At 37.7% G+C, this 25,977-nt stretch overlaps 1 protein-coding gene across 2 annotated transcripts in view; it reads right to left on the bottom strand.

Moving 5' to 3' along the window:
• The window catches only part of ESR1 (estrogen receptor 1), a 277,475-nt gene that overhangs the window by 66,866 nt on the left and 184,632 nt on the right, over nt 1–25,977 (bottom strand). For both annotated transcript variants that reach the window (XM_025422567.3, XM_035705951.2), the window contains exon 6: nt 11,787–11,925. In XM_025422567.3, the coding sequence (XP_025278352.1) occupies nt 11,787–11,925 (139 nt within the window). The remainder of the gene's footprint in view (nt 1–11,786; nt 11,926–25,977) is intronic.

The following is a 25,977-nucleotide window of genomic DNA, read 5'->3' as shown; positions in this document are numbered from 1 at the left end:
TATAATTATAACTTGGTGGCAGGGAAACCCTTCCAATAAAGTAAAAGATTAATATATTTTTGCTATAAATCTTAACTTACAAAAGTGTTTTGCATGGCAAAATCCTCCACAAACAGTTGAAATGCAAATGAGAAACTGGGAAAAGATTTTGGCCAATTTATACTGGGAAAAACTAGTCTATCTCTAACATACATACAGTTCCTAAAAATCAAGGAATAGAAAAATATAGGATACAACTCAACAAAGAATATGTGAAAGGGCCCTTAAACATAAATAAGATGCTTGATTTCATCCAGAAATAAAAGGAAATGTAATTAAAACCATTCTGAGATACTTCTTACCTATCAGATTGGCAAATATCCAAGTTTGACAATATATTCTGTGGCGAAGCTGTGGAAAAACAAGTCCTCTTATACATTGCTGCTAAAAAATCACAATGACACAATGTCAAAGGTAGTAAATATATTCCCCAATATCTAGCAAAATTGTGTATGCATGTATTTTTTCTATCATTTTATTTATTTTATTTTATTTCATCACAATCCTTAAACCCCATCTCCAATTTTCCCCATCCCCCACCCAGTTCCCCTCTGGCAATGATTCGGTTGTTCTCTATAATGAAGTGTCTGTTTCTTGATTTGTCTCTCTCTTTTCCCTTTGCTTATTTGTTTTGTTTCTTAAATATGAGTGAGATCATATGGTATTGATCTTTCTCTGACTAATTTCGCTTAGCATTATACATTCTAGCTCTATTCATGTTGTTGCAAATGGCAAGATTTCATTTTTTAAAGCTGAATTATATTCCACTGTATAGATATATAGATATATATGACATCTTCTCTATCCATTGATCTTTGATGAACACTTGGGCTGCTTCCACAGTTTGGCTATTGTAAATAATGCTGCAATAAACATCAGAGTGCATGGATCCCTTTTGAATGAGTGGTTTTGTATTTTGGGGGTATAATACCCAGTAGTGTGATTCCTGGATCCTAGGGTAGTTCTATTTTGAATTTTTTGAAGAACTTTCATACTTTTTCAACAATGGCTATGCCAATTTGCATTCCCACCAACAGTATATAAGTCTTCCCTTTTCTCCACATTCTCACCAGCATTTATTATTTCTTGTATTGTCGATTTTAGCCATTCCAACAGGTGGGAGTCAATATCTCATTACAGTTTTGATTTACATTTCTCTGATGACCAGTGATGTATATGCATATATCTCTTGACCCAATAATCTCACTTCTAAGACTCTATTACAAATACAGATGACTTATTCACAAAGTTATTTATTGTGGCCTTTTTTGTTGTTTATAGCATAAAACTGGAAAGAACCTACATTCCATCCCATAGGGGATTCCACACAAAGAAATATAAAATAACCATGAAAAGGAATAAAGAAGCTCTTTATATACACACATGCCATAACCTCCAAAGCAATATGCAGAATATTATATATAATAATTACTTTCATGTATGAAGTGGGGATATATATAGTTTCAAAGGTGCTTATATCCTAATTTATCCATTGAAAAGGCCTAGAAGTGATGTGAACTCAAACATAGTGAACACACCAAGTGCCAAGACTGAGTTGTAAATACCAACTTCTGGGCAGCCCGGGTGGCTCAGTGGTTTAGCGCCACCTTCAGCCCAGGGCCTGATCCTGGAGACCCAGGATCGAATCCCTCATCAGGCTCCCTGCATGAAGCCTGCTTCTCCCTCGGCCTGTGTCTCTGCCTCTCTCTCTCTCTCTCTCTCTCTGTGTCTCTCATGAATAAATAAATAAAATCCTTAAAAAAATAAAGAATAAAATAAATAAATACCAACTTCTATGAAACAAATGAGCACTCCTTGTAGAAATGATTGGTTCCACTTCTGGGGAAGGGAATTTACAATACAAGGTTGGAACATGTTCAAGGAGGCATTAAGGATGAATGGCTTAGGCCAAAATGACACAAAAGTCACATGAAGGAGCTCTGTTAGCCACAGATGGGATGATTGAAGTACTAAAGGATAATAAACTAATTGATATACACTGGATAAACAAAACTCCACGAGCTCATAATGTCATACCACTAAAAAATTCTTGTGGGATATGACTTGATGGAGCTCAGACAGCAGCTCTCCCTGATGCTGCTGCTATCAAGAACTACAGCTCCATGGCTTTTTACCACCAAACATTTCAAAAAGCTAGTTTACATTTCCTTTCCCTATTTTTTTCGCCTATTTTCTCTTCTATACGTTATACTTTCATTTAACACATTGATAATCCAGCTGTTGTTATTTTCCTATTTCTTTAAAAATGTCCTCTTTAGGGACAACTGTGATCCCTAATTAACAAATGCTTAGTCTCTTCCTTTTGCTTCTACATACATCTCTGTAGTGTTTAGCATAATTCACCATCCTTTTCCTTTTGAAAGCCATCTATGATTGTGAACCCCGGGCACCACCACCACCCCCAATCCTACTGCCCTTGGAATCAGAGACTGTGCTTCTGTTCTCAAACAACTTGGCCTTGGCCCCAGGCTGGCAGGCAGGGATTCTCTTCTACTTAGAACTCCTAAAGATCAGCCTTTTAAGAGGTCTTTCCTCAGTCCTTCAGACATCTCCTTCTCCACTCTCTTGCCTGCTTCTCATATTCATTCCACATTTTTAACTATGGAGCTGACTCGATTTTTCTATCTCCATCTTTCTTCTGATATTCAACTTTCTGCTGAACACAATCTTCAGGATAGCCTCCCTGCACCTGAAACTCAATGTGCATAATGAAAAGCTAATCAGCTTTCCCACTACCTACTCTTTCCCCTGTCTTCCTAATTCCTGTCCATAGCACTGCCATCAACTTCAACGGCCAAGGCCACAGATCTTGAAAACCTCTTCATCTGGGCGTTCTCTAACATGCCCATACTGAAGTAAGGGTTTGCTGAGTCTCTGCTCTCCTCAGAGGCTGAAGTGAATCTAGCTGCAGCCTCAACTGCTCATCCTGACCAAACCTGGAAGGTACAGGAGAAGCCCTTTTCCTCCCAGGGGTAGGCAGTAAGTAACCTTTCTTTAGGATCATAACATGTTTGTTGCATATTACTTTCCAATGATAAAGTCTTGATGGATCTTGGAGTTAGTGGCAGTGAAGAGTGGTAAATCATGTAAACACATTAAGAAACGGATTCTCTACTATGGTATAAAAGCAAAGAAAATACCAATGGAGTGTTTTTTTACATCTCTTTTCCATTTGATAAAATGAAAGTACAGGTAAAATAACAAATAACAATATTTAATGACTTAAAATGCCACTAGAAGCATCAGAACAGAAACTTCATCCTTATTCTCTGTATTAGGAGCCCACAAGGAGAAGTCAATAACACACACACACACACACACACACACACACACACACACACAAAGGAACTTAATCATTGAGTATAAGGTCATATAACTGTGATGCTAACAATAAAGACAATTTTGACTTTTACTAGGAAATGGAAACAAACATAGTAATTTTATTTATCCTGAAGCCAAACCTCAATGCACTCATAAAATTAAAAGCTGTCATCAACAGGAAAATATCCAAGCAGTACTAATACCTTGACAAAAGTAATGTTTCAATGATGCATAATCTGTGATTGTCGATCTTGATAAGTCTTTGCCAAAAACTCTTGCTGCCCTCCCGGCAGCTCCAAAAGGACCAACACATGGAATGATCTCACCTTTAGGGTTATCTATATTAGAGTATACTTTTAGGTTAAATAAATGTATAGTAAGTATATTTATGCCAACATGGGAATGTCAAGAGTGAAAAAGCATATAAATGCGAATGTAAACCAAGGAGTGATTTTTTACTCAGAATCTATAGCCATTAGAAATTGATGGAGGAAAATACACTACACATGAATGAAGTGGGATGGGGACCCACTTATGTCTTGCTTTTACTTGCATTCATTTGTATACCAATTGTATACCACCATTGATTGTATATTAATATCACTCTACCACTAGACAGGAGATTCCCTGAGGATAAGTTTGCTTCTTACACATCTTGTTTTCATATCCTCCAGTATCCTGCAGAACCTCACAGATATGGTGGTACTCCATAAATATCTATTGAGTTGATTTACACTGAATCCTAATAACACAGACTTGAAGTTAGTTGCCTTCCTTTATCATTAGATTTTAATGGGACACATTAAAATTAATGAGAATCTTTCTGACCCCGACTATGGAGAGGTACCTTGATGAAAGCAGATCTGAAGGAGATTACTGATTATCCCTGTGAAGCATGTATAACTTATGTAATATTAAGATATTTAAAAATTAAACTATCAAAAATACTATTTTGATTATATTTAAGTCAATTAAGCTGATGTTTAATTGTTAATAATAAATGGTAAATACAAAAATAATATGGTATGTAAAACTGTAAGAAGTCAAATTAACCTCCAACACAGGATTAATTCTTTGGTTGGAATTATGCCTTTTCCTCTGGGGCAATTTTACATTGAGTGGATTCTTACTATTTACAGGCTTATGCCTCTTGAGAAGTTAAAGACTTGTGGCTTAGCAAGGTTTATAATATAGTGCTACTTAATTACTTTTGTTTTTAAGTAGAAACCTTGGTTTCAATGTTTAGGTTTTGTTTTTTGATTTTTGTTTTTTGTTTTTACTTTTTTCAGTAGAACCTCTACAAATGCTTTTATGATATGATGGTCAAAATGACTTCTCTTGAAATTTCAATATGTGTATGTTTAATATCTTTCATGAGATATAACTCACATATAATGTAATTAGCCCATTTAAAGTATATAATGCTATTGGTTTTTAGTCCAATAAATATTTTGATTCCTTTTCAATCACAAGTAAGCAGTAATAATGGCAAGTTGCTAATTTCTCCCTTTTTTTTGGCCTCAATTTTTCTCCTGTACTGTTTACAATTTCATATTCCCAGGATTTGTCAGAATGCTAAATGAAAGACTTTTACAAATCAGTCAATTGGCATCCACTGTTGAGTAATTAAGGACTCAGAACTAGAAAGAACCAATTGATCCAGGGTCAGAATATAAATCCTTTTACCTGTATTCTCATACAATTAATAAGATGTAGCATAGAAAACAGCCCACCCCAGTACTGTACACTTTAAAGAAGCTTAATAAATGTTGCCTTCCTTTTTCTTCCTTTTTTTATTCAATTCTTTAGAGTAAAAAAAGGTTATGAACACATTTCTTGAGATATGAATGAAGCAAATGGGTATGCAAACCAAAGCACACCTAGAAAGTTATAGAGGGAATCCAGTGGAACTACCAGAGTGATGAAAACTGTCCAGGACTGACTTTTCTGATGGGCGGATCATTCGTCCCTCCCCTCCCCAATACTGCACCTGCTTCCCCAACTACCACAATGCCCTCCTTTCATGCAGCACACATTTTTCAGAGAGGAGAAATCTGAAAACAGACTATTTGGAGGGGTCCCTCTTCATACCCAGGAAACCTTTGGACACATTACATTCTGAATTCATCAACTTATTTCAGAACTTTATTAATTTACTCTTCCAAGTAAAATATCTGCCAAGAATTTAAATCAAGCCTTACATAGGGGGGTGTGGGAGGCGATTTTTTTTTTAAGCCAGTAAAGTTGTTGCTGGAAACATTGTTTTATGTGCATGTTTTTATTTACATGTTTTTTTCTGAAATATTTACAGTAAACAAGCTAAATTGAGAATGTTCTTGCTTCTAGAAAATGACTTTTCCATTTGAAATGAATGTATCATCTGGAAACAGTCTGCTATTTAGTAGAAGAGGCCAAATGTTCTCTCTTGTACGGCAACCTGTTTTTCTCTTAAGGAAGAGAACTTATTCCTATTCCATGCCTACAAGGAGAACTTTCTGCTCTTCAATACTATTTCCTACAGGCAGAGCCTCCTGATACAGGAGCAAAGGAAAGAGCTAGATCAACAACCCTCTGGACAGACACTTGGTGAAGGGAATATTCTGCTTGTCGAATTAAGCCCTGCTTTTCAAGTGGATGAACGGTTGTTTCTCTGAGAGTGAACAGGACTCAAAACAGAGTGCTTTGGCTTCACTGAGAAATCCGCAAATATTTCTCAGAATTTGTTAGCGCTGATGGCGCCAGCAAAACAGAATTAGACTGTCCCTTAGAAACTGGATATAGTCTTACCAAACACACAATTTACATTGTTTCCTCTAACATTACATCTGCCTTCCAGCGATAGTAAACTGTACTCCTGTAAGAACAAAGAGACCCCACCAGAAATGATCTATGTTGAACATTTTTGCTTCTGTTTTCAGTCTATATTTTTCCAAGGCGAGCACTCAAGCAGGACTAAACGAAGAGACGCATTCCTAGTTGACACAGAGGACATATTTTGTGTTTTCTGGTGCCAAAACACACCAGAGGATTAGGTGCTAGAATGGAAAATAGTTCTCTCCATTTCCTGATTACTTTCACAGGCATTCTTATTATCTTTAACTTTCCTCTTGTAAAACACACACACACACACACACACACACACAGCACGAGAAATTACTGGGTTCTTTATTTATACCTTATAATAACCTTTATTTCTCGGTTTTCGCAGGAAGAGATGACTGCATTAAGTGCTTGGAACTCACTGCTGCAGGACACAGGGAAGAGCTGGAAAGTGTGGGTAGGCTAAGCACGCCAAGGGTAAAATTAGCCTTCGAGCATATGACTACCAGGAAGGCTCTGAACTACCAGAATCAAGATATCATGGGTTGTCATCAGGGAGTAAATCAAGCAATAACTCTTTTTAAGTAGACTCAAGATAGGAAATATGTCCTCTGTTCACAAATGTGGGATGGCAACCCAGCAGGTTTTTATATTCCTGTAATTACTAAACCCCATTTACCAGCACTGACATCTGAGTAATTACAAGGAAAGACTGGGGCAAATTTTATCCTCCTGATGGCCTTGCAAGGCACAAGGTTTGAGAGCATGGGACAGCATTGCAATCAATCACAGATAAACCCTGTCTCCAGTTAGCAACCTTGGTAATCCATGGGTGATGGGACTACATGGGATTCCTGGCTTTCCTTTTTCCCTGTTTCTATGTAAAAGTAAACAGCCTATGGAAGTGGCTGACTTTTCAAAGGTTGTGTCACCAAGCCTGAGCTAAAATTTAAAAAAGGAAGCTAATGCTCATTTGAGCTTACCAGCAGCGGTCAGTTAGCTTTGAAACAGGGATTTCTACAGTTTGTTACCAAAAAAAATGTGTACTGTGTACACTCTGATGGAAAAAGAGCAACAAGGAGAGCAGAGTGATTTATGCTAATTAGAGAGTTGAATGTTATCAAAAGGGTTAGGAGCCTGAATGGTGAAAACATCAACAGCGCTCTCTGCTATCACTCAAAACCATCTTGCAGGTATCTGGAACTTCAAATGGGCTGCTGATCACATATTTGTTTTTGTTTTTTGTTTTTTAAGATTTTATTTATTTATCTACGAGAGACACAGAAAGAGAGAGAGAGAGAAAGAGAGAGGCAGAGACACAGGCAGAGGGAGAAGCCGGCTCCATGCAGGGAGCCCGACATGGGACTCGATTCCAGGTCTCCAGGATCACACCCTGGGCCAAAGGCAATACTAAATCACTGCTCAGATCACATATTTGTTATGCATAGCTCAGTGCCATCAAAGGGATCCATCCCTCCAATATAAGGGGTAATTTAATAATATTGAAATGTCCTAATATTTGGGTGCATGCTAATTAGGAAAGTGTAGAGAATTTTATATCATAGATCAAATTTTATTTTTTGTATTCTATATTATTTGTATAATTTACACTTTTTAATGTACTTTTCTAATTACTAAAACGTACCTGAGTGTCTTTTTTTTTAAGGTTTTTCATTTTTTTATCAGAGACACAGAGAGAGAGAGACAGAGAGAGAGAGAGAGAGAGAGACAGGCAGAGGGAGAAGCAGGCTCCATGCAAGGAGCCTGACGTGGGACTCGATCCTGGGTCTCTAGGATCACGCCCTGGGCTGAAGGTGGTGCTAAACCGCTGAGCCACCGGGCTGCCCCTGAGTGTCCTTAAATGCATTAAGATCTTGAGAAGTTTACTCAATAGTGGGTCTAGTTATGGGAAAAAATAAGAATTAGGCTATCCTTGTTTGGAATTCAGAAGCTGCAGAACGGGTTGGTGGAGTATAAGCAGAAGGGTAAGCATAAGCCAAACGCATTTAGTAATTGCAAAAATCCTCTCAGAACAGACAGATTTTAATTTCTGCAAAATCTTTAAGGGACCAAGCCAGAAATTGATGAGCAGCAATGAATAAGGAGTGAGAGACTTCGATGCCAAGAGTAGCTGAAATGCCCATCAGAAGATGTAGACTTTACAGACTACCACTAGCCACCAGGGTGACCTCAGCCAGTGAAATTAACAAACACTTACTGAGCATTATAGAAGACTTTGTACGTTGGAGAAAACAAAAATATGAACAAGCTCTGGTTCCTGCCCACAGGAAGCCTATGAGTTGGTGAGGAAAAGAAGACACACAATCAGTGTATACATGGTGGAATGGGACTGGGAGCAGACCACACACAAGAACAGAGGCCAAGGAAAGATCCTCTTCACCTGCTGAGGAGCGAGTGTGAAGGGTTTAATGGAAGAGTACATGTGAAATGCACCAGAAAGAATGGATAAGTTGCTGACAAGGAATCCTAAAGGCAGAGGACCTTTGAGAAAAACTTGATGAAAATCCTGAAGTGTGTAGTTATGTTTATGCCTCTTGAGTTGAATTCAGTAACTGGGTATTTTTAGCCTGGACAAGAGCTCACTAAATTCACTTAATCCCCATCACTGCCTTTTGGACTCACACCCACTGGCCTTCCTCATTCATAGCATCTGACTGTCTCTGCAGATGTTTGTTTAGAGAGTCATAAGAGAGAGTCATGATTATCAAGATAAGAAGTCTAGACAGTTTCTTTTAAGGAATAGAAAGAGCCAACTAAAGGTGAGCCAGGAAGCATCAGGATCACGACTGTATCTTAATAGCTTCAGTGCCCATATGAATGTTGATGTCACAAACACAGAAAATAAAGAAAAAGAACAAAATAGATAAAGAAGACAGTGCATTCAAGTGAGGGATATGGTGAATCTGAAGATCTTATAGGGCACTGAAGTAGAAGTCTAGAAGAATTGTTCTCAATCAGGGTCAATATTGCACCTCCCCTCCTGCCACACACACAGAGCATGTATAGAAATGTCTAGAGACATCTGAGGTTGTGATCACTGGGGAGAGGGAGTGTTATGAGCCTCTAGGAGGTAGGGTCCAAGGATGCTGTTAAACAACCTAAAATGTACAGGATGGTCACTATGGGAAAGAATGAACCCGCTAAAAATGTTGGTAGTGCAGAAGTTGAGAAATCTTGGTTTAGGGGAAGCGAGAACTTCCAATCTGGAATTGAAGGAACAGAGGGAGATGAGAACTTTCATTCATTCATACTGCAGTAAGAAATTTGAGAGAGCATTAACCACAATGAGAATGCATGGAAAAGAAAGAGAAGCAGGTAGTTGGGGCAGCCCTGGTGCCCCAGAGGTTTAACGCCGCCTTCAGCCTGGGGTGTAATCCTAGAGACCCGGGATCGAGTCCCGCGTCAGGCTCCCTGAATGGAGCCTGCTTCTCTCTCTGCCTATGTCTCTGCCTCTCTCTCTCTGTGTGTGTCTGTCATGAATAAATAAATAAAATCTTAAAAAAAAAAAAAAAAAGAAGCAGGTAGCTGACAAAATCCTAGGCTATATCATCACCTCCTTTACAAAATGAGTTCTTTGAGATGGAGTAAGGTCACAAATTGTTTCACATTTATTTTAAGTAAACTCTACCCCCACCATGGGACCCAAACCCATGACCCCAAGATCAAGAGTCATGCACTCTACTAACTGAGCCAGGCAGGTGCCCCAACCCTTTCATATTTAACATGCAATGACATGATGACTTTTCAGGACGTGTGGATCCAAGAAAAAAGATATGAATGAAACGGGGCATCATGGAGAAGATCAGTTAGGAACATCCAAAAAAATGAAGGGTTGAAGATACATTCCAGTGTGTAACAGGGAAGCATTGTATGTGGTCTGCAAATTTGTTATAACTCAATCACAGAACCACATGACTGTAACACAAGAAAATTAAGAAAGAAGAAGTCAGAGGAAGAGGAGGAGGAAGGGACAGGGAGGAAGAGGAAGAGGTGGATGAGAAGAAGAGAAAGAAAGAAGAGACAAAGGAAACAACAACAACAAAAAGGAGTGGAAGGGGGAAAATGGTAAGACAAGAGAAACAAGGGGAAGGGAAAGAAAGGAAATGGAACAGTAGAGACAACCTCTAAAAGACACAGAATACAGTGTGAGTGCAGTTCTAAGGAGCAAGACTAGTGGTCATCCCCCAAAATTTGGCTAAACTCTAATATGGGAATCTATTCCACAAGCAGCAAAATCTGCTTCTTGAACAGTATCATCACTGTTTTTCTAAAGCCATGAAACACAAAATGAAAAGCAGTAACCAATACTTGTATAATTCTCCAGTACTTAAACTTTGCCGTGACTCTGCTCCAGAGGACTTGCCAGGGGTAGGGAAACCTGGAGTGAGACAAGAGATGAGGAGATGTTGTGGTGCTCCAAAACAAAGGAATATGGAATATGCATCACAAGCAACCTGGCAGGCTCGGACTGCTGAACAGAGGCAGAGGAAGTTTGCAAGAAAGACTTAGGAGATGGTCCTTTACCATTCAAATTGTTATGTGGCCCACAAATACGAGGTATGCCTGGAAGCCAAAGGAGGCATCACTGACCAAGAAAGAGGATGAAGAACATGAGCACAGGACAGAGGCAGGACAGTACTGAGCCAGGTAGATTTTGAATTCCAATCTTAGTTTCACCTTTGGCTAGTTTGATGCTGTTTGCGAGTAGCAGAATGACTATGAAACTTGGCTTCTTTCTAGTCATGTGAGACTGATAAGCTTCTCAGGTGTGCTATGATGTTTAAATGACATCAGGTATATAAAATATTGAACATAGTGACTGGTGCCAAGGAGGACTCCATCAGTGATAACTGATGTAGCATGTCTAAATCCTATTCCTCTAAGCAATGATCCCCCCAAAAGGGAAACAATTGGACCCACATTTTAAGTCAACCGAAATACAATACATTAAATAAGGTAACATATTTGAAAACAGAGATCTTCACTTTTGAAAATAAACAAGTATCTTTTATGAATTCATAGAACTGGAGTGGCCTTCAGAATGCTGGTCAAATTTCCTCATTTAACTGATAGGAAAATTGGAGAAGGAAATGAAGAGGCTATTGTAGTTTGGGTATACATGGGTCAAAAGAGACCTTAGTTAAGGGAGGATATGCTTTTTTAAAAATATGTGTAACACAAGATGAAGGCAAAGTTAGAAAATTAGAGTCCACAGTTATATAGATTCATATATACACACATACATAGTGTATATACATACAAACATATTCTATATGTATATGTACATATAATATATAAATTATATATCAGAATTCCTCTAAGGATGCTTGATTATTGATGGCCTAGCATCATCTAGCAGATGTTATCCTAGAGATATCTAGCAGAAAGTTGTCCTTAGGTTTCCGTGAACTTCTCTAGACCACATCTCCCAAATTCACCCCTTTGTAATGTAAACATATCAGACAAAGTTCTTGGGTGCTTCACGGAGTACTGAATAAAAGTTTTAGGAATAAACTGGTGATTATAAAAGATGTACTTCCCCAAGCTACAGCCAGTTCACTTACCTGTCTAGGAGCAAGTTAGGAGCAAAGAAGAGCTTCCCTGGATGCTCCATGGAGCGCCAGACAAGTCCAATCATCAGGATCTCTAGCCAAGCACATTCCAGAAGGTGGACCTGATCATGGAGGCTCAAATCAACAAAGCCTAAAACAAGACAAGAAAAGCTTGCTGACTTAAAATTAAAAGTCATCATTACTAGTGAAATGAATGCAACTGGGGATTTGAACTGGTGAGGTCTGTTTTCTAATACATTGTATGACATGTAATGGAAGAACACTTAATAGGAAAGTCAAGTAACTTTTTTTATACCTAGTATATCAAGGAACTTTAATGTAGTATTTAAGTTTCTAAGAGCCTTAGTGTTGTATCTATAGAAATATACTAACTTATACAACCTATTTAGTATCCTATAAAGTTCTGTACTTAAGTAATGTTAAAACTTGTTAAATCTTTTTTTACTTAGACATCTCTAATAGCTCTATGTGATTACTATATTTCACTTCTGATTCAGTTGAATATATTTACGTACAAGAAATTTAAACTACTGGCCTTAAACCAAACAGGAATTGGAGCAAGGGCAAGACCAAAGTCACTAAATTTCTATTTATTTGCTTCATCACTAAGCCATGCTCTTTTTTTTCACACTGTGTAAAAGAAAGGCTAATGAAACAGTACGTGTAAATAAATATCTTGGGAGAAAATGAATCAGATGAATAAAGTGACATCGTAAATACTTCTGGTAATAAACACTAATGTGTCCTTGTTTGCCAAAGGCCTTAATGGGAGATGAAAGCTTTTCCAAATCAACACTAACAATACAGTGGATGCCTAATGATAACAACAACAACAACAACAACAACAATAAGCAGGAGTAGAAGGGGAAAGGGTGAGGAGGAAGAGGAAGAAGAACAGGAAGATCAATTTACTGAGCCATTACCATGGTCTTGAAGCAATGCTAAGTATTTCCTGCACATTTTCTTATCTTTATTAATACAATAACTCTAAGAGGTAGAAATTGATGGGGATGTCTTTTTACAGGTAAGAAAACAGATGTTCAGAGAGCTTATACATTTGTTAAGATCAGAGATGAGAATATAATCTTCAGAACCTGTGCCCTTGACCACCTCTTATGAGCTGCAATTAATTATAGAATTTGAATCAAAAACTAAATAAATACAACCACACAAATGAAGATCTGCCAGAGTGACAGGCATTAAATGAACAAGATGACCATAAATCTTGCTGCTTTCCAAATCAGCTCCCAGTCATATCATAGGCTATATCCTTCCTCTCTCCCTCTGCTTTCAACTCTTTGTTCTCAGTCATCCATGAGACTGGTTCTAGAAATCCCTTTTCCTGTGTCCTCTCCTTTATTCATTCTCACTAATTTATACTATTATTAGCTACATATGGTTATGTTTATAAAAAGCCAAAACATAAATTTATTTCTCAAAGCAGTCAAGGATGAATGGTTGCCTACTGTATCTTTCCCTTTGGGGGTCTTGAAACTACCACAGGATCAGCACTAAACAATTAGCTCATCATTTCTGATACATGGATGGGCCATTATTACCACTAAATAAGTGACTATCCACATCGAAAAACCCCAACTAGAGAAAGATCTCAGAGTCTATGCCCCCCCCTTGCAGTCATCATCCCCTAATCAAACTCATCAATTCTATCTTCGAAGTAACACTAAAACTTTTCCTCTCTTTTCTATAGTCCCACTGTTACTACTTTAATTCCTAAGAGTCTCTCACCTTTCTGTCTGACTTTTATAACTCAGCATAATTATTTTGACACTTACCCATGATCTTCCATGTATGAATAGCTGATTCTTTTTATTGCCTATTGTGTAGATATATACAATAAATAAATACAATTTGCTTATCCTTTCATTGGACATTTAGATTGTTTCCAGTCTGTGGCTATTACAAATAGCCACAGACTGGAAACAGTAGCTTTTATGAGCAATCTATGTACTAATTTTTTGTATGAACATACGCTTTCAGTTTTGGGGGTAAATATCTAAGAGTCCATTGGCTGGATCTTACAGTAGATGTGTATTTCACTTTTTAAGAAATTGCGAAATTGTCCATTTTCTATTCCCATCAGCAATGGATGAGAGCACTAGTTGCTCCCATCCTCATGGAAAGTTGGTACGGTCAGTCTTTCTAATTATAGATGGTCTAGTAGGTGAACAGAGGTATCACACTGGCTCTGTGGTTTTAATTTGCATTTTCCTAATGACTAATAATGCTGTGCATTTTTTCATGTGCTTCTTCTAATAGATAGTTATCATACATTATATTCAAGTTAATTACGCAAGTATCTGTAAATCCTGCTAGGTTTTGTATTCATTAGAAGCACCAGATGCATGATTCTATCAAATTCTGCTTTTTAAAATCCAATTTGTTGCACCTTTTCCTACACCAATTAATTAACCATTCCAAGGCCCATAACAGTGTAGACTTCCTCAGAGCAGGTGTCTTCCCATTGGAAAAAGTGGGTCTCACATAAAGCAGGGTTTGCAACTGGAGAAAAAATTGGTAGCTCTGTTCATTAAAGAAAAAAAAAAACTAAAAGATTAAAAACACAGTGACTGGGTTTCAGGCCTCTTGGATAGAAAAAGGAACGGGTATCTGTACAACCTGCAACTATTTGCCTCTAAAGTACACTGGGTCAAAATGGACTAACCTTGTTCTGGAAGAAACACTGCCTGAGGAAATGAGAACTGTTTCTTTCTCTCAATGCCCAATGTCTAATGGGATAAATTGACTCCAGTAAGTAGTACTTGAAAGCTCTCAAGGAAGTTTTAATTCTATAAGATTTTACCCCAATCTTTTGGGTAAAATCTCATAAAAGAAATGTAAATGGACATTGTCAATTAAACTCACTTTCAGAAATGTTAATATTCAAAAGTGATGTCTTCTGGGGCACCTGGGGGGTGCACTGGGTTGAGTGACTGACTCTTGGTTTCAGCTCAGGTCATGATCTCAGAGTTGTGAGATCAAGCGCTGCATCAGGCTCTGCACTTAGAGTGGAGTCTGCTTGAGACTCTCTCTCCCTCTCCCTCTGCCCCTCCCCACCATGCTCTCACTTGCTCCCTTTCTCTTTCCCTCTCTAAAATAATAAATAAATCTAAAAAAGAAGTGAAGTCTTCTCTTATGGCATTCGCTGTTTTATATGGAAAAAAATATAATAACGTGATAATGTCATCCATGATGACACGTACACCACACTCTCCAATACCTTCCAGAAACCTCAAACAATCACACAGGATGAGATTTGGAAGTATCTTTTGAGAGAACCATAGCTGGCCACATAACCACTTGATTTTGGAAAACCAAAGGAGTATTTTCTGGTAGGAGCCTTACCTATCAAACTGAATCATACTTTTTAATTCTCACTTCAAAACTTCAGTGCTATTTAAGCCTGACAGTTTTAGTGGTCTCTTGGGAGCCTCAGAAGCTCACCATAACCATTTGTACAACACAAGTCTGGTGATTATGAAATCTTTCTGAAATATGTCTGTTAGCAATAGTTTTCAGTCTGAGTCCAATAGAATTGCTAGGCCCTTCTGTTGAGATGATGTAGATCTCTCAAAAATAAATGGTCTCTTTAGTTCTCTTTCCCAGCTATGCATACTGCCCTCAGAAAGGGTCACTGAATCTCTTGCATAGTGTCCTCTGCAAGTTCCTGGAGACAGCAGTGGGGGTGCAGAGATGACTATCAATCCACCTTCTCAAAGAATGTGAAGACTACTGAAGACTGTTCATTAAAGACTCTCAATTCATAGCCAATGGAGGAGACAAATAATGTACTAAATCCCAAATAAAATTATATTATCTATCTATAGACATCGAGTTTCAACCCTTGGTTATTTTCCTTATAAAAAAGAGAAATGATCTAATGTGCAATTTCAGCTGGATCTGCTATAATAATTTAGAGGCATTCAACAAGGTCTTTCTTGAACACTTGAAAGTGTTGCCAATATGAAGATGGAAGGGAGCAGCATTTACAGGATATGGATAGAGGCATCAGTGACAGATATTTTTATGGGTGACATAGTGAGAGATGATTCACCTCCCATCACTTGGGGACTCCCATTTTAGCGACAGTGACAGTGAAACATTCACAGATTTAGTAATAGAGTATCCTGGGGATGGGCTATCCTGGAAACAGAAACGCCTTAGCTCCTACTCCCCACCCACTGTGTGGGCAAGGATCTAATGAAGTTGAGGAAGGTCTCTTTCCCAGAGAAATAACCCCCTATACATACAACCAGCTTATTATCTCCAGTTTCATCATCACATAAATATATTCTATCCTTCTGTCCTCCATTATAAACTGTTTTCCCTCCAAGATTTTTATCTTAGGTTTAACTGTGAAGAGACCTCATGACATGTCCTCCTCCTTCCCTTGGGGCTCATGAGATCCTAAACCCTCTTTACCACTCTGTTGGAGACTGCAAAAAAAATTACTTAATTTGTCTTGTCAAGCCTCAGCCTCCCTTGTGGGGTACAACAAGGCTCTCAGAAATGACACTGAAAGTGTACTGAGATCCTTGAGCAAAACGACTAATATAATATGAACACTTGTAAAGTTCTGCACTGCAGTGAGGTAAAAGGTAAATCACAGGTAGTTGGTTCCCTTAGTAAATCCACTGGAAAAAATATTAGTTTCCTGACCTTCAGAAAAAATTAATCATGTTCTCAGTCATACAATGACCCCAATGTTCTCCAGAATGTCATTTATGAAATTGCCTATTAAACTCTTTTAGATTGCTTTAATTCAACAGAAGATTTAAATAATTCATCTCTTCCTTTGGATGCCAAAGATTCAGCGAAGAAGGAGAAGGTGGGGGGGGGAGGAAAAAGAAGGAGGAAGGGAGAGGAAGAGTAGGTGGTAGGGGAAAGGGGAGAGAAGAATGGAACATGAGACTGTAGCATAAAGACAGCTACAAGCTGAACACAATTTGGGATTTCTGGGAGAAAGCCTATAGAACAGATAATACCAGAGGAACCAAGATAAGCAGTCCTCATGCTCTTCATTTGTAATTTTTTCTCTTTTTCTTCAAGAAATTGTCACCTGATGTCATACTATGGACATGTGCCCCATGGTATGATCTCCCACCTCAAATAAAACCTTAGATTCTCCTTTTATGCAGTCCCATTATAGAGAGACCCATTAAAACTGTGATTCCCATTCTGTAACACTTTAAGCTATATCCAATAACACATAAGCACTGAAAAATTGTTTTAAGAAACAAGCTGAATCTATTTAAATATTGTCATGCAACACTCTGACCAAATATATACCACTGTTACAAACTGCAATAAATGGCAAAAGATTATCAGTTGTTTAGAAATATCGAATCACAATGCAAGAGATAGGCCTCTCCCCAGCCTGCTCTATATCACCATGTCTGTGTGTATTCAGCTTTCCTCTGCTATAATAAAGGGGAGTGTGCACAGGCCCCCTTCTGCCATAATACCACTTATCCAATGCTCTTATCACCATACTAATAGACATCCACCTTGCCAATACCAAGCTGACATTTTCCTGGAGCTACAACAGCCCTCAATTCTCAGGCCTGAGTATGAGGTATTTCCAACTTGGTATTTTTTTTATTATTATCAGGAGGATACACCCCCTCCCCCCATCTCATCCTCCCAATGGAATGAGGAGGATAAAAGTAATGAAAGAGTATTAGCTGAAGAGTCAAGTAGGCCTGGCTTGAAATTCTTCTGTGGCCCCTAGCCAGTTACTTAAGATCTCTGAAAGCTCTTCCCATCTGTAAAATGCAAATGGACTGACCTACCACTTCGGGTTATTGTAAAAATTAAGGAGTTGCCAGATGTCCCCGAGTACCAGAGTCCTATTCAGTGAATATTTCTTCTCCTTCCTATTCATCCCAACAGGCCTGGAACTTCTTCCTAATAGAAGGGAACACAACTTTTACAAAGCACCAAGAGAAATGTTTTGTTTCAAAATATTTTAGATTTAGAGCTTCAAACTTAAATTGGGCACTTTGTGTTTGCCCTGCCTAAGTCATGTTGTGTTTTCTGTTTATATTTTGCTCTTTATTCATACACAAAAATAACCTAATAAAAAGGATAAAAGACTTCCTGGACATCAAACAGCTCTTACAAAAGAACATTTTCATGATTTAAAAGTGGAAGGAACAAGAGCATGTGGATTATATTTCTCCTAAAATACATATGCAAAGAAATGAGAAAAGAAAGCACGTTTGGGGTTTTATTACACTCAAAGCATTTCAAGATGTTTAGCAAATCCAGAATGCAGCTGTATTTGTATACCCCCATATAAACGGTTGATGGTTTTCTACTGCACTCAGCAGACTTCCACAGTGTTTGCTGCCCTTATTTGCCTTGAGATAGAATGAAACTTGCCCTGTGAAGACTACCTGCCTTGGGAAATAAAACAGTGTTCTCTAGGCAATGCTCAGCAATAAAAACCAGTGGTAAGTAAAGAACTGAATTTGAAAATTTTGATATTTTAAAAATATGTCACATTTAGCATAGTTGACAGCCAATTAATGTGAGTAGAGGTTGAACAATTCAGGACAGAGTTTTAAAAGTAAACAGAAAAAGCGCCTTTTAAAATGAATGGTGTATATCTTGAAAATTGCTTATTAAGATGATCATATGTTAAAAGAATTACAGATGATATCATGATATCTATATAAATCCCCAAACTTGCCAATCTTGACTCTGAAGACTGACAAAAGTACCATGTTCTGACATAATATAATGAAGACATTTATGACATCATCACCAACTCAACTGTTGTTCAATCTGCTTTTTTTTTTAAGATTTATTTATTTGAGAGAGAGAAAGAGAGTGCATGATTATGCAAGTGAGGGGAGGGGCACAGTGAGAAGGAGGGAGAGAATCTCAGGCAGACTCTCCACTGAGTGCTGAGCATGGACTCAATACCACAACCTTGAGATCATGACCTGAGCCAAAATCAAGAGTTGGAACCTTAACTGACCAAGCCATCCAGGCACACCAACCATTGTTGGACTTTAACCACCATCCCCCGCACTATATTCAAGGAACTACATCCCATATAACACTCCTTCAAAAAATTATTAGACTTATCCATGGAAGCATATTCAGAATCTACTTCAAAAATTTTCTAGCATTGTTTCCCTGCTCTGGACATTAGGCCATATTTATTCTTTAGTTACCATACATGTTTCTAGGTATGTATTTGTGTGTGTGATATAGTATAGGTTACATTTCACTTACCTACCAATATTATAGGTTACATTTTATTTACCTACCAGTATTTGATTATTTTTACACATCAACACATAGGATATGAAGAAAGTATATGGAAATAAATTGTGTCTGATCTAAAGAGGTAATTATAGAACATCTCTGATTAGTAAGAAAAGTAGAGCTATACTGAAAAGCACCTCAAGATCTTAAAATTTAGGATTATATATTGTAGCATATGTAAAATAATTATAATGCAAAGAAGTAAATTATTCTTGATCATAAATAAAACTTTATAAAATATTTCCCTTAACCTTTCTTTAGCAATTTCATTGACAACACCCTTAAATGGCCAGACACCTATTTTCTTATTTTTCTAAGGCTGTACATATCTTAATTCTGATCATGGCAAGTATGAACTTGTGAAATGGTGAATATTTTCTTTATAAAAATGATGTTTTCAGTTTTGAATATGTCATTGCATCTTTAGGAAAGGGTAGAGGAAACTACTGGGCTGCATCCCTCATGTAAGCATTTATTTATTCTGCAAATTTCTCTCTAAATTTAATAATAAGGAAAGATTTTCTCCTTCTAAAGACCTGATGTGCTCCTTTTGCTGGAAAGTAAGACAACAGAGCTTACTACAGATTGCATGTAGCCCTACTGTTAGGAAGCATGGACATTAATAGAATATTCAAAGGCAAAAACAATTGTACCTGTTTCCTTGGATAATTACCACCTTACTCCTACTTTTTCTGGACTTATTTTTGACTGTAGTATTGAATTACAATGCACCTCATATATCAGACTTTGCCAAGTAGCTAGAGAAATAAATCATTAAAATATATGTTTGCTTTTACACACACATAATTATCCCCCCCTTTTTTTCTTTCCATTTAACAATAAGTAAGTTATATGATGACAGATAAGGAAGTGGTTTGTCAGAATAAAAGAATTAATCTTACAACCATATCTGACTTCAAAAAGAAAAATAAGTCAAGACTTTTAGATATCAGGATCAGATGTGGGGATCAAAAAAAATGTCCCTCAGAGAAAACAAAGCAGATGGCAACTCTACCTTGTTACCAACCCCATCTGTATTACACTCAGAGCCTTGGTTTATGAAGAGATGGTTGTCATGACAATAAGCATTTGAGAAGAGTTCTGGAGAAGCTGATGGATTTAAGAGTGTCTCCTAGTTTCCCAATTTTTGAAACACACACAAAAAACCATTCCCTCCATCCACCAAATAAACAATTCTATTACTTCTTATATTGGCTACAATTATTCTCTATTGACAGTATACATTTTTTTACTCTGTCTTGTCAAAATCCCCCTTGGAGGGACAGAAAAGATCTTTACTCTGATACAGCACAGCATGAAGGTAAACTAGTCTTTTATTTTTATTCAGCAAGGGCAACAGTATTAACTCTAGCTTAATTTTTTTCCTTATAAGCTCAAAAAAATCAATTTTGGCTTAAATGCAGAAGGGGAAAAGAGTAAAAGAAATTATTTTCCAGTTTCTGGGAGTATATTGCAAACTAAAGGAGGAAAAAAACTAATAAACTATAAAGTACTCAAGCCTGTCCTTTGACGTGCTTGGCAAATGCACAGAAAGGCCAGCACTTGGGAGCGGCACTGGGTTCGCTCATAAAAAGCATGGATTGGCTGTGTTTGAAAAGTCAACAAGCACTTGTACCTTGGAACATACATTTTTTTCCTGTCTACCTAGAAGCAGACCTACAGAAGCATTTCAAATACTATTGTCATTGTCATCAGCATGAGTTTTCCGGATAACTGTATGCTCCCGGGAAACACTACAAATGTCAACACAAAGAATGAGAGGGGAGCAGACAATTCTTTTTAAGCAAGTCCCCCAAACAAATGGACAATGATGATTTCTTCCCACCACCACCCTGCCTAAGCCCCTCAATGGAACCAGAATTGATGATCATCTTACAGTCTTAGGTTTCTGACGTACATACACACTCATTTGCTAGAGGAACACTTGTTATTACTAATGACCCAGGGACATCTAGTTCTAGAATTAATTATGAGCAAAACAGACGCTTATTCTCTCTTTGTTTTACTTAAATTCAGAATGTTAAAATGGGAGTCTTCCAAAGCAAAATCACCCAGAAGTAATAGAAATGCTGAGTATCAAATCACATAACAATACTGCCTCTGAGAAACAGAGAACAAGGTACAGGACCCCATACCAAGAAGGGGTTGGCAGTCCCAAGTCTGAGGCCAGTAGGGACCTGAGAGTCTCACAAGCACATAGGCAATGGCTTTAGAAAAGTCTGCTTCCTCCCTTCCAGTCTTCCCACAACTCACCTCTTACATTTTTACCATTAAGCTACACAAATTTCAGCCCCAGAGAGAACAAACAACAAAATAAAGGAGAAAGAATTATTTCAGCCTCTTCCATCCCAGAACTGAAGTCACTTATCACTGATCTTATATATACCACTGTAGAGAGAGGCCATAAAGAAATTAGAGAGCCAGAGATTGTTTTCCTTTAACCCATGATGGATCCTTCTATGAGCACAACAGATCTTGCCAGGTCATTAAATAACCATACTAAAAATAAAGTAAGTAGCTAGGAGAACCTATAAGAGAGATTCTCTAAATGCTAATTACCTTCAAAGCAAGAATTATTTCATTTCTTATTAGTTCAACATGGCCCTTGCCTTGGTATTGGGTCCCATCAACAATGATGACTTCCTAAGGACTGCAACAGGAACCACAATATTTTCTCATAAAAAAAATAACTCTTAGTTTTGTAAAGCTGCTATAATAAAGTACCACAAACTGGGTAACTTAAAAAAACAAAACCAGAAATCAGGAAACAATAGTCTGGAAGCCACAAATCTGAAATCAAAGTGTCAGCAGGGCCATGCTTTCTCAAAGACATTGGGGAAAATCTGTTCTATGCCTTTCTCTTAGCTTCTGGTGTTGCTAAAAATCCTTGGCATTCCTTGGCTTAGAGTCATCACTTCAGTCTCTGCCTCCATCATCACATGATGTTCTCTGTATGTCTTTGTATCTCTTATCTTTTTATAAGAATACCAGTCATGTAGGATTAAGACACACACTAATTGAGTATGATCCCATTTTAACTTGATCACATATGCAAATACTATTTCCGAGTAAGGTCACATTCACAGGTACTAGAGATTAGGACTTTAACATATCATTTGGGGAGATGCAATTTAACCCACAATAACAAACTGTAAACCTGTATCTCTTACATAGTCATGCTCAACATTCACCAAATGTCATTGAGCATCTCCAGTATATATAAAACTGGCATGAGGCTGGGTAGTGTGCGTACAGAGATGGGACAACATTCTCATTCTCAAAAAGGTCATAATCTATAGAAGAATCAAGAAAAATGTCGTAAGACCACAATGATATGTGTTGAGTGTCAACATACAGGAAAATATCTGAGCAGTGGGCACCTTCAATCTTTGAGGAAAGGTTATTCCTTAGGCTATGAGATATGTTTTTCCCTCTTCCAAGTACACTCTTCTAATGACTTCAACACTCTGAACATCAGGATTAGGTGCTTATTCCTATAGTAGCCCTTCTCTGTATCAGGGCTTATTTGCTAATTCATATCTCTCACCACATGGGAAACAGATTGAGCACAGACACTATGTCTTGAGGATATTATACCTGCAGGACTTAATGTAGTACTTGGTTGAAAAAAGGTCCTTAAATAAATATTTGTCAAATAAACAGGGGGGAAGAGGTAAATAAATGAATGAGTGTAAATGAGTTATCTTTTGCAATTTGAAGGACTTCCTGGAAGGTCTCCAATTTCTCAGTGAAGCAGAGGTGAGGTCCTCTACCCTGAAGAATAAGGAGGTGACAGGGTAGGGTGTTAGAGGGGCATAGTGAAGAACTGAAACAGTTGCTGTGGAAATAGGAAAGCAAGAGCAAGGGAAAGGTAAGAGAGAGAGAGAGAGAGACTGAAAGGGAGAAAGACAGAAAGAGAGAGTGTGCTGGATGGGCAAGTAGAATACTTGGGAAATAGAACTGCTGGATTCTCCAATCTAACTAAAAATCAGGCTAAATAGGATCATAGAACAAAATATTAATGTATCTTTCCCTTTAACTGGAAAATTGTCCTCCTGAATATAATGTCACTTAAGTCCTAAAAATTCAGTATAATCTATGTGTAGACCCAATTTTTTAAGGAGCAAAGAGTGAAATTTAAATACTCACTACATCTTTTTCCTACAAAGAGAAGTATTTAATAACATTTCTAAATATAGTACTCTTTGGAGTATTTAAAAGCATGAATTAATTACAGAAAAATTAATTGATTTACTATTTTAAACACCTATCATGTGTCAGGCACATACTGATTGATGTAAGGGATCAAAAAAAACTTAATAATCTTGGTCTCTGACATCAAAGCTATCAGAGAAGACAATCCAATTAATAACTGATTGAGAAATAGTATCTAAGACCACATTGGAGGACAATCCAGAGCTCACTAGAAACACACAGGATTGGTACCTAATCCAGAGATGTAAGACTTCCTGGGATTTCTAATTTGCATCTCGATAGCATACTTGATGGAAAGAGAGACAATGTGACAGAGGGACCAAAGGTATGGCATGACCCAGAAACTGTCTCTATACCAGACATGCAGGGGTCCAGAACATAGAAAGAAGAGTGGTCAGAAATGTCAAAGGAAGCAGAAGCCAGGGGATACTGAGGAGTTTTGGTTTCATCTTTGAGGCAAAGAGAAACCACTGGAGTCTTTTAAAAATAGGATTCTTGGCTAGGGTGAAGGTAAAGAGAATGAATAGAAAGACTCATTGCTGAATTAGCAAGGAAGGAGGAGAATTAACTGAATTTAACTGAGGGATGAAAATAGGGGGAAGGATCAATGATCTCTTAAGTGTCTGGCCAATGTGATTGGCCATGGTGATGGGCATACATAAGGAAGAGAGGGCTCATGGGGAAGGCAGTGAGCACCAGCTTGAATATGTTTAGTCTAAACTTCCTGAGGAGCAATAATGGAGAAAAGTCTTAATAGACTGCTGAAGTAAGGCTATAAAACAAAAAAGTCTGGGGCAGCCTCAAGTCATCGATTGGGTATTATCAGCAAAGAGGTAAAAACTGAAATCACTGGGGATGGGTGGTACCATTTAGAAGGAGTATGCAGAGAGAAAAGAGGCAAAAATGTCATGAAAAATGCCAGTGCATCAAAGAGACTATTTCAAAGTAAAATAATAATAATAATAATACAGTATGGGGCTACCATATGCTTTCCTTTCTTCGTACTTATTATGTCCAACACCATTAAATAGAAACTCAAAAAGGGAAAAATAAACATCTGTTATCTACTGATTCTGAAAAAGATCAATTCTGGCTATGTACGTGACTTTTTGTCAAAATACTTTCAATAACAAGAATTCATAAGTGACATGAAATACCTTGTTTTTTGATCATTCCTGCCTAGGGTGATACAACACTTCCACATAATCAAATTAGGAGATCAGCTTCAGAAGATCACCTATGTCCCTCTCCTTTAATTCAAAAGGGTTCCTTTTTTTTATTTTTTTTAATTTATTTTTTATTGGTGTTCAATTTACTAACATACAGAATAACCCCCAGTGCCCGTCACCCATTCACTCCCACCCCCCGCCCTCCTCCCCTTCTACCACCCCTAGTTCGTTTCCCAGAGTTAGCAGTCTTTACGTTCTGTCTCCCTTTCTGATATTTCCCACACATTTCTTCTCCCTTCCCTTATATTCCCTTTCACTATTATTTATATTCCCCAAATGAATGAGAACATATTATGCTGAGTGAAGTAAGTCAGTCGGAGAAGGACAAACATCAAAAGGGTTCCTGAAGAGAGACAGGGGTCCCAGCTCTGAAGAGCCTCCTGCAGCTGGAGGCCTGAGTTTCTGTTCTCCCTAACGCCCCCCCACCACCACCACTTCAGTGGCAAATGCAGGGTTGTCTTAGCAGTGATGTCACCTCCTGCTTCCCAACAGACCTTGCCCCAGCTTCCTCTTTGGGGAGCTAAATGTCACTGAGCTGCCCCAAGGGTTGCTAGCCTTGGAGCTGGCCATGCCCTCCCCTGAGGGGAGTGAGCAGAGCCACAGAACAGTTTTTTTCTCACAAAGCTGGCAAGCAAGGTAATAGTGTGGAATAAAATTTGAGGAAAATAAAACTCAAAATTACTTTGTCTATTTTGAGTTCCTGGAACTAAATGAATGTTGAATGGAATTACTTTTTTTCTTCTTAAATAGAAGTTGTCTTTATTTGTATAAATTAAGATTAAAGACACTATCCACAATTTTGGAGTAGTCAGATTTCCAAACTACCTTACACTGTCATAAAACCAAAGGGAAGAACTTTATCTATCTATCTATCTATCATCATCATCTATCTATCATCTATCTATCATCTATCTATCTATCTATCTATCTATCTATCTATCTATATCTAGTTTCTCTCTTCCTACCACCTATGAAACAGTTAGGAAATTCTCCAGGAAACAATAGACTAGAATTCCTCAGCACACTTTCAATATCTCTAGTGTTACATTCAGCTTCTCAAGTCTATTTCCAATTCAGAAAGTGGAACTGAGCCAGAATTGGAGATGGGCATGAAGGTGGTTCTTTTGATTCACAGCACAAATCTATTTCACATTTAGCAGTGAAAATATATTTTGTCTTCAAGATTGTAAAATCTCTTGTTCTAAGTATTTCAAACCACAAATAGAATCTTAAGATCACTGAAAAAAAAAAAAAAAAAAACAACCCCCCCCCCCACACACAAACACACGAACCAATAGCACATCTACCAAGTTAGAAATAAAGTTTATGACTAGTTAGCAAGTCAGAGGAGTAGATTTTTTTCTTGAATACAAGGACACACAAATGCCATCACTGAAATGACATATATTCTTGTCTCTCTC

Source organism: Canis lupus, chromosome 1, assembly GCF_003254725.2.
Source record: "Canis lupus dingo isolate Sandy chromosome 1, ASM325472v2, whole genome shotgun sequence".
Taxonomy (NCBI): Eukaryota; Metazoa; Chordata; class Mammalia; order Carnivora; family Canidae; genus Canis; species Canis lupus.
Note: the sequence above shows the minus strand (reverse complement) of the source record. Positions and strands in the feature narration are given on the sequence as shown.